General features: G+C 45.9%; 2 protein-coding genes across 2 annotated transcripts in view; one reads left to right on the plus strand and one right to left on the minus strand.

Moving 5' to 3' along the window:
• TCTN3 (tectonic family member 3) overlaps window positions 1–175 on the minus strand; it is a 78310-nt gene extending 78135 nt beyond the window's left edge. Inside the window, exon 1 of the mRNA XM_026651024.1 lies at window positions 171–175. Coding sequence (XP_026506809.1) covers window positions 171–175 — 5 coding nt within the window. The remainder of the gene's footprint in view (window positions 1–170) is intronic.
• A 10468-nt stretch (window positions 176–10643) lies between these two features.
• The window catches only part of ENTPD1 (ectonucleoside triphosphate diphosphohydrolase 1), a 70659-nt gene continuing 66034 nt past the window's right edge, over window positions 10644–15268 (plus strand). The window contains exons 1-2 of the mRNA XM_024201840.2: window positions 10644–10681; window positions 12589–12637. Coding sequence (XP_024057608.1) covers window positions 12607–12637 — 31 coding nt within the window. The 5' untranslated portion in view covers window positions 10644–10681; window positions 12589–12606. The remainder of the gene's footprint in view (window positions 10682–12588; window positions 12638–15268) is intronic.

The raw sequence follows: 15268 nt of genomic DNA on the forward strand, positions 1-15268 counted from the left end.
CCCCCGCGGTCGGGCTGGGGGGCGCGGGGCTGCTGGGGCTGCCCCCCACGGTCGGGCTAGGGGTCCCAGCCCCCCACCGCGGCTGCAGTAATAGCAGGAGCGGGAGCAGCAGCCGCCTCGGGCCCATAGCATCAACTCGTTGCCAGGGAACCGATACATTAACGTCTGACGTCATGTCGTAAGCGATCTGGTCTCGCGATGAATCTTAGCGCAGGCGCGTGTCGAAGCCACCCCTCCCTCCCCCCCCCCAGTGCTCATGCGTACATCAGTCTCCCCCTCGGCCTCCCCCAAGCAGCGCCCCGGTTGGTAGGGAGTTGCCGACGCCTCGTGGGGCCTGGGCCTGGGCGCGAGCGTGGGGGTTCGGGCGGGACCCAGGGCGATAGAGCAGTGGTCTCCAAACTTTTCTGATCTGAACCCTGCCCGAACTGCTGAAGCAAAAAAAAGCTGCTCGGACTCCCGCCTGACACAGCAAATAATAATTACAAAAAAAGCGCTCCTCTTGCTGCGCACCCCCAAGGATCCTCTTGCCGCGCACCCCCAAGGATCCTCTTGCCGCGCACCCCCAAGGATCCGCGCACCCCCAAGGATCCGCGCACCCCCAAGGATCCTCTTGCCGCGCACCCCCAAGGATCCGCGCACCCCACTTTGGAGACCACCGCGATAGGGGAGCTAGCCCCATTCCCACAGCGGGCAAGGCATCACCCACAGAGCTCGACCCTCGTGGGCTGACCCGGCTCGGGGCGCCCCCTGCCGAGTCCCCACCCAGTCCGGGGTGTGTGAGCAGCGCCCGGCTCCACAGTGCGGTGCTCCGAGCCCTGAGCCGGCTGTGCCATTGCCCTGCGGCTTCGTCCCCAGTAAAGCCGGTCCGGTCTCCCCAGTGCTTCCCTCCTGCAGCCGGGGTTGTGCAGTCTCCCGTTCCGGGAAGTGTGTGTGTGTCATGATAATACCAGTGGTGCGATGCACCAGTGCCGAAGACACAGTCATAAGAACGGTCATGCAGGGTCAGAGCAATGGTCCATCTAGCCCAGTAGTACCCTGTTTCTGATAGTGGCCAGTGCCGGAGGCTTCAGAGCAAATGAACAGAACAGGGCAGTCATCGAGTGAGCCGTCCCCTCTCATCCAGTCCCAACATCTAGCAATGAGGGGCTTAGAGACACCTGGAACATGGGGTTGCGTCCCTGCCAACTGAAGGACCTGTCTATCGTCCATGAATTTATCTCGTTCTTTTTTTAATCCTGTTATATGTTTGGTCTTCACAACATTCCCCTGGCAACGAGATCCACAGGTTGGTTGACTGTGCGTTGTGTGAAGAAGTACTTCCTTATGTTTGTTTTAAACTTGCTGCCTATTAATTTCATTGGGTGACGCTGGTTCATGTGTTATGTGAAGGGGTAAATAACACTTCCTTAGTAACTTTCTCCACACCAGTCATGATTTTATAGACCTCGATCATAAGAACGGCCATACTGGGTCAAACCAAAGGTCCATCTAGCCCAGAATATTGTCTTCCAACAGTGGCCAATGCCAGGTGCCCCAGAGGGAATGAACAGAACAGGTAATCATAAAGTGATCCATCCCCTGTTGCCCATTCCCAGCTTCTGGCAGACAGGCTAGGGACACCATTCCTGCCCATTCTGGCTAATTGCCATTGATGGACCTATCTTCTATTAATGTATCTTGTTCTTTTTCATAGAATCATAGAATATCAGGGTTGAAGGGACCTCAGGAGGTCATCTAGTCCAACCCCCTGCTCAAAGCAGGACCAATCCCCAACTAAATCATCCCAGCCAGAGTTTTGTCAAGCCTGACCCTAAAAACCTCTAAGGAAGGAGATTCCACCACCTACCTAGGTAACCCATTCCAGTGCTTCACCACCCTCCTAGTGAAAAAGGTTTTCCTAATATCCAACCTAAACCTCCCCCACTGCAACTTGAGACCATTACTCCTTGTTCTGTCATCTGCTACCACTGAGAACAGTCTAGATCCTTCCTCTTTGGAACCCCCTTTCGAGTAGTTGAAAGAAGCTATCAAATCCCCCCTCATTCTTCTCTTCTGCAGACTAAACAATTCCAGTTCCCTCAGCCTCTCCTCATAAGTCATGTGCTCCAGCCCCCTAATCATTTTTGTTGCCCTCCGCTGGACTCTTTCCAATTTTTCCACATCCTTCATATAGTGTGGGGCCCAAAACTGGACACCGCACTCCAGATGAAGCCTCACCAATGCCAAATAGACGGGAATGATCATGTCCCTCGATCTGCTGGCAATGCCCCTACTTATACAGCCCAAAATTCCGTTATCCTTCTTGGCAACAAGGGCACACTGTTGACTCATATCCAGCTTCTCGTCCACTGTAACCCATTGATCACTACCCATTGAGCCCGATGATCTGGCCAGCTTTCTATCCACCTTATAGTCCATCCAGCCCATACTTCTTTAACTTGCTGGCAAGAATACTGTGGGAGACCGTATCAAAAGCTTTGCTAAAGTCAAGGAATAACACATCCACTGCTTTCCCCTCATCCACAGAGCCAGTTATCTCGTCATAGAAGGCAATTAGGTTAGTCAGGCATGACTTGCCCTTGGTGAATCCATGCTGACTGTTCCTGATCACTTTCCTCTCTTCTAAGTGCTTTAGAATTGATTCCTTGAGGACCTGCTCCATGATTTTTCCAGGGACTGAGGTGAGGCTGACTGGCCTGTAATTCCCCGGATCATCCTCCTTCCCTTTTTTAAAGATGGGCACTACATTAGCCTTTTTCCAGTCATCCGGGACCTTCCCCGATCGCCATGAGTTTTCAAAGATAATGGCCAATGGCTCTGCAATCACATTCGCCAACTCCTTTAACTCCCTCGGATGCAGCACATCGGGCCCCATAAACTTGTGCTCATCCAGCTTTCCTAAATAGTCCTGAACCACTTCTTTCTCCACAGAGGGCTGGTCGTCTCCTCTCCATGCTGTGCTGCTCAGTGCAGTAGTCTGGGAGCTGACCTTGTTCGTGAAGACAGAGGCAAAAAAAGCATTGAGTACATTAGCTTTTTCCACATCCTCTGTCACTAGGTTGCCTCCCTCATTCAGTAAGGGGCCTACACTTTCCTCTTGTTGCTAACATACCTGAATAAACCCTTCATGTTACTCTTAACATCTCTTGCTAGCTGCAACTCCAAGTGTGATTTGGCCTTCCTGATTTCACTCCTGCATGCGTAAGCAATATTTTTATACTACTCCCTGGTCATTTGTCCAAGCTTCCACTTCTTTTGTGTTGAAGATCAGCAAGGATTTCACTGTTAAGCCAAGCTGGTCGCCTGCCATATTTACTATTCTTTCTACACATCGGGATGGTTTGTTCCTGCAACCTCAATAAGCTTTCTTTAAAATACAAGCAGCTCTCCTGGACTCCTTTCCCCCTCATGTTATTCTCCCAGGGGATCCTGCCCATCAGTTCCCTGAGGGAGTCAAAGTCTGCTTTTCTGAAGTCCAGGGTCCATATTCTGCTGCTTTCCATTCTTCCTTGTGTCAGGATCCTGAACTCGACCATCTCATAGTCACTGCCTACCAGGTTCCCATCCACTTTTGCTTCCCCTACTAATTTTCCCCTGTTTGTGAGCAGCAGGTCAAGAAGAGCTCTGCCAGTAGTTGGTTCCTCCAGCACTTGCACCAGGAAATTGTCCCCTACATTTTCCAAAAATTTCCAGGATTGTCTGTGCACTGCTGTATTGCTCTCCCAGCAGATATCAGGGTGATTGAAGTCTCCCATGAGAACCAGGTCCTGTGATCTAGTAACTCCTGTTGCCAGAAGAAAGCCTCATCCACCTCATCCCTCTGGTCTGGTGGTCTATAGCAGACTCCCACCACGACATCACCCTTGTTGCTCACACTTCTAAACTTAATCCAGAGACTCTCAGGTTTTTCTGCAGTTTCATACCGGAGCTCTGAGCAGTCATACTGCTCTTACATACAATGCACCTCCCGCTGCCTGTCCTTCCTGAACAGTTTATATCCATCCATGACAGTACTCCAGGCATGTGAGTTATCCCACCAAGTCTCTGTTATTCCAATCACATCATAATTCCTTGACTGTGCTAGGACTTCCAGTTCTCCCTGCTTGTTTCCCAGGCTTTGAACCCTGTTATAGTCTTGGCCTTCCCAACATTCTCTGGCAAAGAGTTCCACAGGTTGACTGTGCGTTGTGTGAAGAAATACTTCCTTTTGTTTGTTTTAAAACTGCTGCCTATTAATTTGAATTGGTGGCCCCTATTTCTTGTGTTACGAGAGGGTAAATAACACTTCCTTATTTACTTTCTCCACACCAGTTGTGATTTTATAGACTTCTATCATATCCCCCCTTAGTCATCTCTTTTCCAAGCTGAAAAGTCCCAGTTTTATTAATCTCTCCTCATACGGCAGCCATTCCATACCCCTAATCATTTTTGTTGCCCTTTTCTGAACTTTTTCCAATTCCAATGTATCTTTTTTGAGATGTGGTGACCACATCTGCACGCAGTAGTCAAGATGTGGGCGAACCATGGATTTATATAGAGGCAATATGATATTTTCTGTCTTATTACCTATCCTTTTCTTAATGCTTACCAACATTCTGTTTCCTTTTTTGACTGCCGTTGCACATTGAGTGGATGTTTTCAGAGAACTATCCACAATGACTCCAAGATCCCTTTCTTGAGTGGTAACAGCTAATTTAGACCCCATCACTTTATATGTATAGTTGGGATTATGTTTTCCAATGTGCATTACTTTGCATTTATCAACATTGAATTTCATCTGCCATTTTGTTGCCCAGTCACCCAGTTTTGAGAGATCCTGTTATAGCTCTTCGCAGTCTGCCTGGGACTTGACTATCTTGACTAGTTTTGTATCATCTGTATCATCATTTGTATCATCCCCCTTAGTCATCATTTTTCTAAAGTGAGCAATCCCAATCTTTTTAATCTCTCACATGGAAATTGTTCTATACCCCAATCAATTGTGTTGCCTGTCTTTGTACTTTTTCGAATTCTAAGATAGCTTTTTTGGGGGAAACCAGAACGGCATGCAGTATTCAAGGTGTGGGCATACCATGCATTTACATAGTGGCATTATAATAGTTTCTGTCTTATCAACAATTCCTTTCCTAATGGTCCCTAACATTGTTAGCTTTTTTGACTGCTGTTGCACACTGAGCGGATGTTTTCAGAGAACTATCCTCAATGACTCCAAGATCTCTTTCTTGAGTGGTAACAGCCAGGGCCGGATTAACTTTTTGTGGGCCCGGTGCCAAGCATATTTGTGGGCCCCACTGAGGAATGAAGGTGCCAGGGGCAAGAGCACAGTGGGCAGGGTGGATTTGATTTAAATCATGATTTAAATCACTAGTCAGGAAGACTCAATTTAATCATGGTTTTCTACAGAAAAGTGCATTCTTGTTGGTTGTTATAACCTTGATACACATTCTTCACAATTCAGAGATAGATGGTGGTTTCATTTTTAGAGGGTACACACTATACATTTTTAAACAGTGATTTATTTTGAAAACTTCAGATGAGTTTTACAGCTATATCAGAAAATGAATGATTGTTTGGTTATTTCATTTACCAAAGGTAATTGAAGCAGATATTTATGAAGTCATTGAGAGGTGAACTATCTCCAATTCAACAGGTTAATCATTAATATTTGGAGGATTTTCTTGCCATGCTGTATTAGGAGGAGAAGATCACCAGACAGAGAGACATTTAAATTGTTTTATTTAACTAAAGCAACAACAAGTATTCTGGATTTTCTTCTTCAATAGCAAACATAATATTTTAACAAAAAAGCATATGTCCCTCGCTTCTCACATTTATCTCCAGACTTCCTCTCCTTGTCCAGATCTATTCCGCCCCCAGCTATCTTCTATTCATTGAACTTTTTGAAACTTTTCACTTTTAGAGAGAGGTAAGGGATTGACTCTGTGTACACAAATTTGCAGAGGGACAATAGCGTTGAGGTCTGTTATTTCTCACCTCTGTATATTATTTATTTATTTAAAAGCATTTTTGCTATTAACAAGCATGTTACCTCTGGAGACACAAATCCACAGTTTGAGAACTGCAAAACTAAGCATCTCTGATGGTATCTTCTAGACTGAGCACTGAGTCCCATTGGGTAGATAGAAAGATTAACCTAAATAATCTATACAGAAGCCTGTGGAACTCCATAAGATTGGGTCCCTAATCCATGAACTATTAGAACCCATTCACAAAACTTTTCTTAAACATTACATGAATATATTGTCTCATACTGTAGAATTAGAATTTATAATCCCTATTCCATACTGAGATATAATGTATCTTAATTAAAACTATCTTTAGATAGGATTTTTCCTCAAAAAGCATTTTATCAAAAAAATCCAATTTAAATAAAATCATTGATTTTTATCCACCCTGATAGTGGGGCATGGTGGTGGGGGGGGATTGGTCCCCAGCTGGAGTGAGGCAGGAGCCAGGGGCAAGATGAGCACAGTGGGGCATGGGGGTAGGATTAGTCCCTCCTGACTGGAGCAAGGCAGGGGCCGGGGGCAAAAGCACAGCGGGTCGGGAGCTAGGGTTGGTCCCTGGAGCAAGGGAGGGACTGGGGGTAAACTGCAAGCACAGCAAGGCTGGGGAGGGGGTAAACAGGATCCCCGCCCTGCCCCTGCCCGAATAGAGCAGGTACCTACCTTCTCCCTGGTTCTAGCCCATTCTCTTCATCTCTCTCTGCACTGAGCTGCCCCTCCTCCAGTGTGATGAATTGGGAATGTTCTTAATGTTTTCTCTGAATACTGTGCGGGTGCCTCCGTTTCCCCTATGCATTTCTTAAGTATCTAGGTGGTGGGATAAGGGTGTATGATTGTTGCAGAGCCCTAGGCAGGTATGATGCTGTCTGCACAGAGAATGGCTGACAGGGGTGCAGGGTCTGACTAGGAGTTAGGGTGAGGGAGGGGGCTCAGGGTTGGGGCAGGAGGTGGGGGTGTGGACTGGGGTCGTGGGGGTGCTCCCAGCCCCCTGCCCTGAGTGGCTCACGGCAGGGGGATGGAGGGGGTATGCTCCGATTCCACACCCTTCCCCAAGGCCCCGCCCCCACCTCTTCTCTGCCTCCTCCCCCGAGCAGTGAGCGTCCTGCGGCCCAGCTCCTCCCCCTCTCTCATGCCGGCAAACAGCTGTTTGACAGTGGGGAAAGTGCTGGGAGGGGGAGGGGCAGGAACGCGGCATGCTCCGGGGAAGAGGCAGGGGAGAGGGGAGCTTGGCTGCTAGCAAAGCATGCCCTGCTGCAGCAGGAGCCCGCATTACCAAGCTTCTGCCCGCTGTCCCCGCAGGAGAGAGTGGGGGGCAAAGAACTTTGGAGCGTAGGCCTGGTGCCAGTGGCACCATGGTAAACCTGGTTCTGGTTACAGCTAATTTAAACCCCCATCATTTTGTATGTAAATTTGGGATTATGTTTTCCAGTGTGCATTACTTTGCACTTGTCAACATTGAATTTCATCAACCTTTTCAGTGCAGTCATCCAGTTTTGTGAGATTTAAAATAAATTAAATATCCTATCTCCTAGAACTGGAAGGGACCTTGAAAGGTCATTGAGTCCAGCCCCCTGCCTTCACTAGCAGGACCAAATACTGATTTTGCCCCAGATCCCTAAGTAGCCCACTTAAGGATTGAACTCACAACCCTGGATTTAGCAAGCCAATGCTCAAACCACTGAGCTATTCCTCCCCCCCCCCCCGATCCTTTTGTAACTCTTCATAGTCAGCTTTAGACTCAACTATCTTGAGTAATTTTGTATCATCTGCAAATTTTGCCACCTCTCTGTTTACCTCTTTTTCCAGATCATTTATGTACATGTTGAACAGCACTGGTCCCAGTATAGATCCTTGAGGGACCCCACTATTTACCTCTTTCTATTGTGAAAGCTGACCATTCATTCCTAACCTTTGTTTCCTGTCTTTTAACCCCTTACCGATCCATGAGAGGACCTTCCCCCCTTAATCTATGACGGCATAATTTGCTTTAAGAGCCTTTGGTGAGGGACCAGTCAAAGGCTTTCTGAAAGTCCAAGTATATCCACTGGATCACCCACCTTATTGTCCTTGATTCTGCTGGTCATAGATTCCTCCTTGTGTGCCATAGCTTCCCTTATCAGTTTTCTACAATTCCTCTGAGCTATATATATAAAATTAATAGCTACCTTCACTTCCCCTCTATACCACAGCATTTTTTTTAAGCAGTACAGCTTTCTTCTTCACTTGTGGCTTTTGGGGCACCTAGTATGGTGTTCTTAAATGATTCCCAATTATCATTCACATTTTTCTGATTAAGTTCTTCCTCCTGGTATATGATTTGGCTCATAATGGTTTTCAGTTTTGTGAACTGGGCCCTGATAAAGCACCAAGTATATATATTACCAGTCTAGATTTTATTCTGCTTGCACATTATAAATGTGATCAAGTCATTATCACTTGTACCTAAGCTACCATTAATGTTTAGGTCCGTGATTAGATTCTCTATCTGTTAAGACAAGATTTAATAAAGAATTATCTCATGTTGGCTGCAACACTTTTTGAATTAGAAAATTGTCATTTATAATGTTTAGAAATTCCAAGGATATTTTAGTACTGGCAACATGAGATGGCCAGCATATGTCACTCAAATTGAAGTCCCCCATCATTACAGTTTTTTTCCTCCTACACATTATAGATTGGGGTGTAAGGAGGCATAGTACAAGATATTATGCAGTTTCCTACTGTAGTGTTGATAAATTTTCACCACCAATTAGTAGAATATCAACGGTTACTTCCACCCAATCAGCTCCTTATAGATTGGGGGCCCCCGCCGCCGAATTGCCGCTGAAGACCCGGCACTTCGGCGGCGGGTCCCGGGGCGGAAGGACCCCCCGCTGCCGAAGACCCGGAGCGGAAAAAGCTCCGGGGGCCCGGGCGCGGCGAGAGTTTTCCGGGCCCCCTGAGCGAGTGAAGGACCCCGCTCCAGGGCCCCCGAAAAACTCTCGTGGGGGCCCCTGTGGGGCCCGGGGCCTGGGGCAAATTGCCCCACTTGCCCCCCCCCTCTGGGCGGCCCTGGCACTACCTGCAATGAGGCTGCCATGTGATCAGGACAGAATAGAGAATTTGAACACAGAGTGGACTATCATATGACGAATGAATGAAGATTTGACTTCAGCTTCTTTTTTTATCATCACTAATGGCTCAACCCTATCTTTGTGCTATGTTTCCTGGGATGAAAGAAGTAGGAATTCATCTCTTTCTAGTCCCAGTTACAATAGCTACAGTTGAGCGTTCTTTTTCCTCATTGAATACAATTTTGGATTCTGAAAGATGTTGCCTTCTGCCTGATCACGTGAATGAACTAATGAGCATATCAATTGAAGGAATGGAACTACCGGACACAGGAGAAGCCACTGAAGATGAACGCACTACATTCAAGAAGTTCATTCACATAATTGTGCAAAATTATAACAAGAAACCAGGAAGAATGAGATATAGTGTTTCATAGAAGGCTTGAGTAGCCAACTTTAATTTGTGTGATTTTAAAACATGAGTTAAATCTAATAAAATGGTCATGAAACATTTTTCTGTTTTTACTATGGTGCCATAGACCCCATCTTCACCCTCACGGTTTCACCCCTCATCGGCCCTGACCCCCACCCTGTAAATTCAAACACCCCCCTCTAATTTCAATTCCTGGGGAAAACACGACCTGTATCTTGGTTCTCAATGTTAGTTTCCTGTTATGCCAAACACGTTTGGTCATTTGGCCAAATGTGGTAGCTGCCTTTCTGATGCGAGAATTAAGCTAGTCATCTAGAGAGAGATTATGATACAGATGATCCTAGACATCAGAACTTGTGCACAACTTCTACCAGGATGTTAGCTATTGAAGCTTCTGGTGCAGTCAACACACCTTGTGCCATAATCATTTTATGTACTCTGATGTTTAGTCCAAATTCATCACAAGCTGCTAAGGCAAAGCTGTGCCAAAATTGCTGGAGCTCCTCTTTAGTGTGTGCAATGAGCACTGCATCGTCTGCAAAAACAAGTTCTGTTATCAACAGGCATTTAACTTTGCCTCTTTTTTGCTTTTAGACATGAAATGTTAAAGAATTTCCCATCTGATCTTGTATGCAGATGTATACCTTCAGTACTAGATGAGAAAGCATGACAAAGCAACAGAGAGAAGAATATACCAAAGAGTGCTGGTACCAAAATACATCCCTGTTTGAAACCACTGTGACTGTCAAAGCTGTCAGATTGATCAGCCTCAGATTTAACTGTAGTTTTATGCCATCATGGAAGGCTCAAATCAGACTGAGGAGCACTGGGGGACAACCAATTCTCTCCAACACTAGGAAAAGGCCCTTTGTGCTGAGCAGGTCAAAAGCCTTTGTGAGATCTTCTACCATAATAAACATGAATATTAATAGAATAAGCCAGGAGGGAAGTTTAAGTTACCCATTGTCAGAGGGAGGAAGATGAACAAAAAGGCAAAGCATGAGAAGATAACATGTCCTCTCCCTAGAGACAACTGTGTTGTAGACTGGATGGTCAGTGACCACGTGGAGGGGTAGATGCTCAGTACCACCACATGAGCTCTTGGAGAGGAAGGTTCACTCTGGAGTGAAAAGATGTCAATTGGGAATAGCAGCACTGAATTGGTGCATTTGGTAAGAATAGCCACTAGGTGTCACAAAACTTGTATGTGTATACATACATGTTTGTATGTGTAGTTGCTGTTACTGGGCTATCGCTGTGCCAACGGTGGAAGAATTTTCAGGGGGCCCCTGAAGAAGTAAACAAAGAAAGAATCGAGGGGTAACTATGATAATCTTATTCATGGACTGAGAGTGAGCTTTGAATGCAGCAAAAAAATAAGTTATCAGAAGGGAGAAGAATTAGTTCTGCCATTCCTCAGAAAGAAGTCACATGGACTCAAGGGCCAAGCTAGCACAAACCAAAATGGCTATCTGTACATATGTACTGAACTTGAAGTTGAAAATGTAAGCGATCTTCCAGTTTTTCAAAGGACCAGACAGGATATAACCAGGGGCGGCTCTATGTTTTTTGCCACCCCAAGCACGGCAGTCAGGCGGCCTTTGGCGGCACGCTGGTCACGCGGATTTGGCGGATTCGGCGGCGTTTCTGCGGGTGATATGCCGGCCCCGCACCTTCGGCATACCCGCCGCCGAATTGCCGCCGAAGCCGCAGGACTGGCGGACCTCCCGCAGGCATGCCGCCGAAGGCTCCCTGACTGCCGCCCTCACGGCGACTGGCACGCTGCCCCCCCGTGGCTTGCTGCCCCAGGTACGCGCTTGCTGCGTTGGTGCCTGGAGCCGGCTCTGGATATAACATACTAGTGGGACCACTGGTCTAATTCAGTGTGGCATTTCCTGGCTCTCATAGAATAGGGACAAAGAAGAGCATTTTAATTATTTTAAAAGGAACATTTTTTCAGTCTCATAACTCACATGGCTCATGTACCCCCCCCACCTCCAAACACCCCCCTCCTCCCCACACACACACTTTTCTGAGATATCTTTATGGTTGAGATAAAGCATGGAAATTTCAGCCCAATGAGAGATTTTTTGAGAAAGTTACAATGGAATGAAAATAGGGTTTAGAACCTTAACTGCTGTGATACTAATCTCAAATTTGACACGACTTCAGGGGATGCTCCTCCCAGATAACCTGACACTGAATATCAAGAAAGGAGAAAATTATGGAGTTATTTAGAAACAGCCTGAAGGAAGAAATTAAGGAATTAAAATCTATAGCATCACTGTGGAGTCTGTTAAAATCTAGTTAGAGTCCTACAAAGGATAAATGCCCCGGGGGGAAAAAAACAGGAAGTAAATGCAAGAAAAATAGTATTTGGGAGCGATTAGAGTAATTTAAACCAGGTTTAAATGTCAGCCTTATTTTTAGTTCTCCAGTAACTTTGGTTAACAAAATTGGTTTGACTTGAAGAATGCAGAAGATATCTCCTTAGCCAGGGATAGTCAATTCTTTTTTCCTCAAGGTCCAAATTTCTTGGTCAAGGTATAGTCAAGGTCCAGACTCCAGAGAAAATAATAAAAAAATCCCTAACAACGATAGCAAGTAAATAAAAAGATTTCAGGGTCCATTCAAAAGCATCTGGCAGTCCAGATTTGGCCCACGGTTTGCCTATTCACTAGAGTAAAGGAGGCAATGCGTGAAAACATTTTTTGAGGTATAGGTAAGAAGTTAACCTAATTTGAAATGAGGACTTGAACATTTCTTTGAGTCACTGCAGCTCAAAAAAGGATTGTTACAGCCCCTTCAATTTTTCAATCTAGTTAAATCTCCCAGAAAGCTCATTCACAGGCTAGACTTAATGAACAGAGATTGTAATCAAGCAAAGGTTACGTTATGTGTATATACACATAATTCTGCTACCTGCTTGCATCCTAGAGAGTGACCAAAGGGTCTTTCTGTACTTCACCATTATAACAGATTGATTTTTGTTTTGTTGGGCCTAGGGGCTAGATGATCAGCATGCTAGTTCTGGGTTTGCAGTTTTGTTCAATCTATTATATATCTTTGTTATTTATAGTGGTGGATATTCTACAGAATGGCAGCTCATTTTGTTTTCTTCTTTTCTGGTAAGTATGAAGAAAATTGGTCAACCTGTTATTGTATTATGTGTCATTAAAGATCCCCCTGAATATAAAACCAGTCTGTAGAAGCTCCGTAATTAAGGTTGCAAGCAGGGTTCCCTTATGAGCCCTATATTCACTCCTTCGTTCTGCCTCAGAAAATTATCAGTTTAAGTTTGGCATGTCAGCAGTTAACATGCTAAACTTATTTTCGTTCTACTGTAGTTTCAGGGCCCAGTAGTTTGAAGGCAAATCATCAAACCAACTTTGAATTAGCGATCCTTAAATCTGAGAATTTTAACATGTTGCTCCCCAGAATTTTGCTCCCCAGAATGAATTATCCTTCACTTACACCAGGTTCAGTCATGTTCACCTCTGCTGAGGGCAGTTGAGTGACACTGGGGTAACACTTGAGAGAAGAATGAGGCCTAAAGTATTTAATTTGTTTGGGTTCCTTATGCTAGAAAATATTTGATTATAAAAATTACACATTAAAAACAAATGAAAACCATTTAGTCTATGATCTAGAGCAGCCATCTCAAACTCTGGGGCCTGGCCCCATCTGTGGGAAAGGGGCTGAATTAGGACTCACTTCTGTTTACAGTCCTAAAATTAAGAATATGCCAGTGGCTGGGAACCTCCCTGTTAAAGTCCTTCCTGCACCCAGCTGGGTTGCAGGGACTGAGTGTAGATTCTCCTGCACTGACTCCTCCAACCCCCCTGGAATCTGCTGTTGGGTTGACATTTAGTGCAGGGAGAGGTCCCCACTCCTCTATAAAGTGCTTCCCCTGCTGGTGCACAGGTAGATGGAAAAGACAGAGTTAAGCGGAGGAAGGAGTTTGTCATCTCAGGGCCTTGCTGGCAAGGTGTGACCTGGGCTCTTCAGATCGTAACAGGAAGTAGGGCCACAATGGGTGAGTCTGCACTGGGATCCCCTCAAATTCTTCACTGCCCCCAATAATCCCCTTCCAAGCTGCTAGACTCCTGTCACCACCCATGTTCCCCTCACTCCCTTCAAAGCTTTTGATACGGTCTCCCACAGTATTCTTGCCAGCAAGTTAAAGAAGTATGGATTGGATGAAAGCTAGCTAGATCGTTGGGCTCAACGGGTCGTAATCAATGGCTTGATGTCTAGTTGGCAGCTGGTATCAAGCGGAGTGCCCCGGGGTCAGTCCTGAGGCTGGTTTTGTTCAACATCTTCATTAATGATCTGGATGATGGGATGGATTGCACCCTCAGCAAGATCGGGGATGACACTAAGATGCGGGGAGTGGTAGATACGCTGGAGGGTAGGGTAGGGTCCAGAGTGACCTAGGCAGATTGGCGGATTGGGCCAAAAGAAATCTGATGAGGTTCAACAAGGACAAGTGCAGAGTCCTGCACTTGGTACGGAAGAATCCCATGCCCTGCTACAGGCTGTGGACCGACTGGCTAAGTGGCAGTTTTGCAGAAAAGGACCTGCAGATTACAGACGAGAAGCAGGATATGAGTCAACAGTGTGCCCTTGTTGCTAAGAAGGCTAATGGCATATTGGGCTGCATTAGTAGGAGCATTCCCCTCTATTTGGTACTGGTGAGGCCACATCTGGAGTATTGCGTCCAGTTTGGAACCCCCCCCCCCCACTACAGAAAGGATGTGTGCAAATTGGAGAGAGTCCAGCGGAGGGCAATGGAAATGATTAGGGGGCTGGGGCACATGACTTATGAGGAGAGGCTGAGGGAACTGGGCATATTTAGTCTGCAGAAGAGAAGAATGAGGGGGGATTTGATAGCAGCCTTCAACTACCTGAAGGGGGGTTCCAAAGAGGTTGGAACTAGGCTGTTCTTAGTGGGGGCAGACAACAGAACAAGGAGCAACGTTCTCAAGTTGCCATGGGGGACGTCTAGGTTGGATATTAGGAAAAACTTTTTCACTAGGAGGGTGGTGAAGCACTGGAATGGGTTACCTAGGGAGGTGGTGGAATCTCCATCCTTAGAGGTTTTTAAGGCCCGGCTTGATAAAGCCCTGGCTGGGATGATTTAGTTGGGGTTGGTCCTACTTTGAGCAGGGGGTTGGACTAGATGACCTCCTGCGGTCTCTTCCAACCCTGATATTCTATGTTTCTATGAATATCCTGCTCCCCACTAGCTTCCCTAGATACACTTCCGCTCTGGACAGATTAAATGTGGCAATGACCACAGGAACCTACAGCAGTGAGCTGAAAAGGACCACAGGTCTGGCTTGTCAGATTATTGTGGAAAAGAGATTTTTAAAGTTGTTTAGAAGTATTTTTAAAAAGGTAAAAATGCTGCTCCCTAAATACATTCCTGGAGTTCTTAAAACAATACAATTAATTCTGCCCTCGATATGTTAATACTGCCCCTAAGATTAGCACTATACAGTATAAAAAAGGACATGCTAAATGCATTAAAAACTGGCTAACTGACAGATCTCAAAAAGTAGTTGTCATTGGGGAATCATCACTGAACAGAGGTGTTTCTAAAAGGGTTCCACAGTGATTGTTTTGGGCTCGACACTATTCACATCCACCCTGACTGAATTGGCCTTGTCAACACTGGTTCTCCACTTGTAAGGTAACTCCCTTCTCTTCATGTGCCAATATTTATGCCTATATCTGTAATTTTCATTCCATGCATC

Source organism: Terrapene carolina, unplaced genomic scaffold, assembly GCF_002925995.2.
Source record: "Terrapene carolina triunguis isolate 2854851 unplaced genomic scaffold, T_m_triunguis-2.0 Scaffold95, whole genome shotgun sequence".
NCBI classification, from domain to species: Eukaryota; Metazoa; Chordata; order Testudines; family Emydidae; genus Terrapene; species Terrapene triunguis.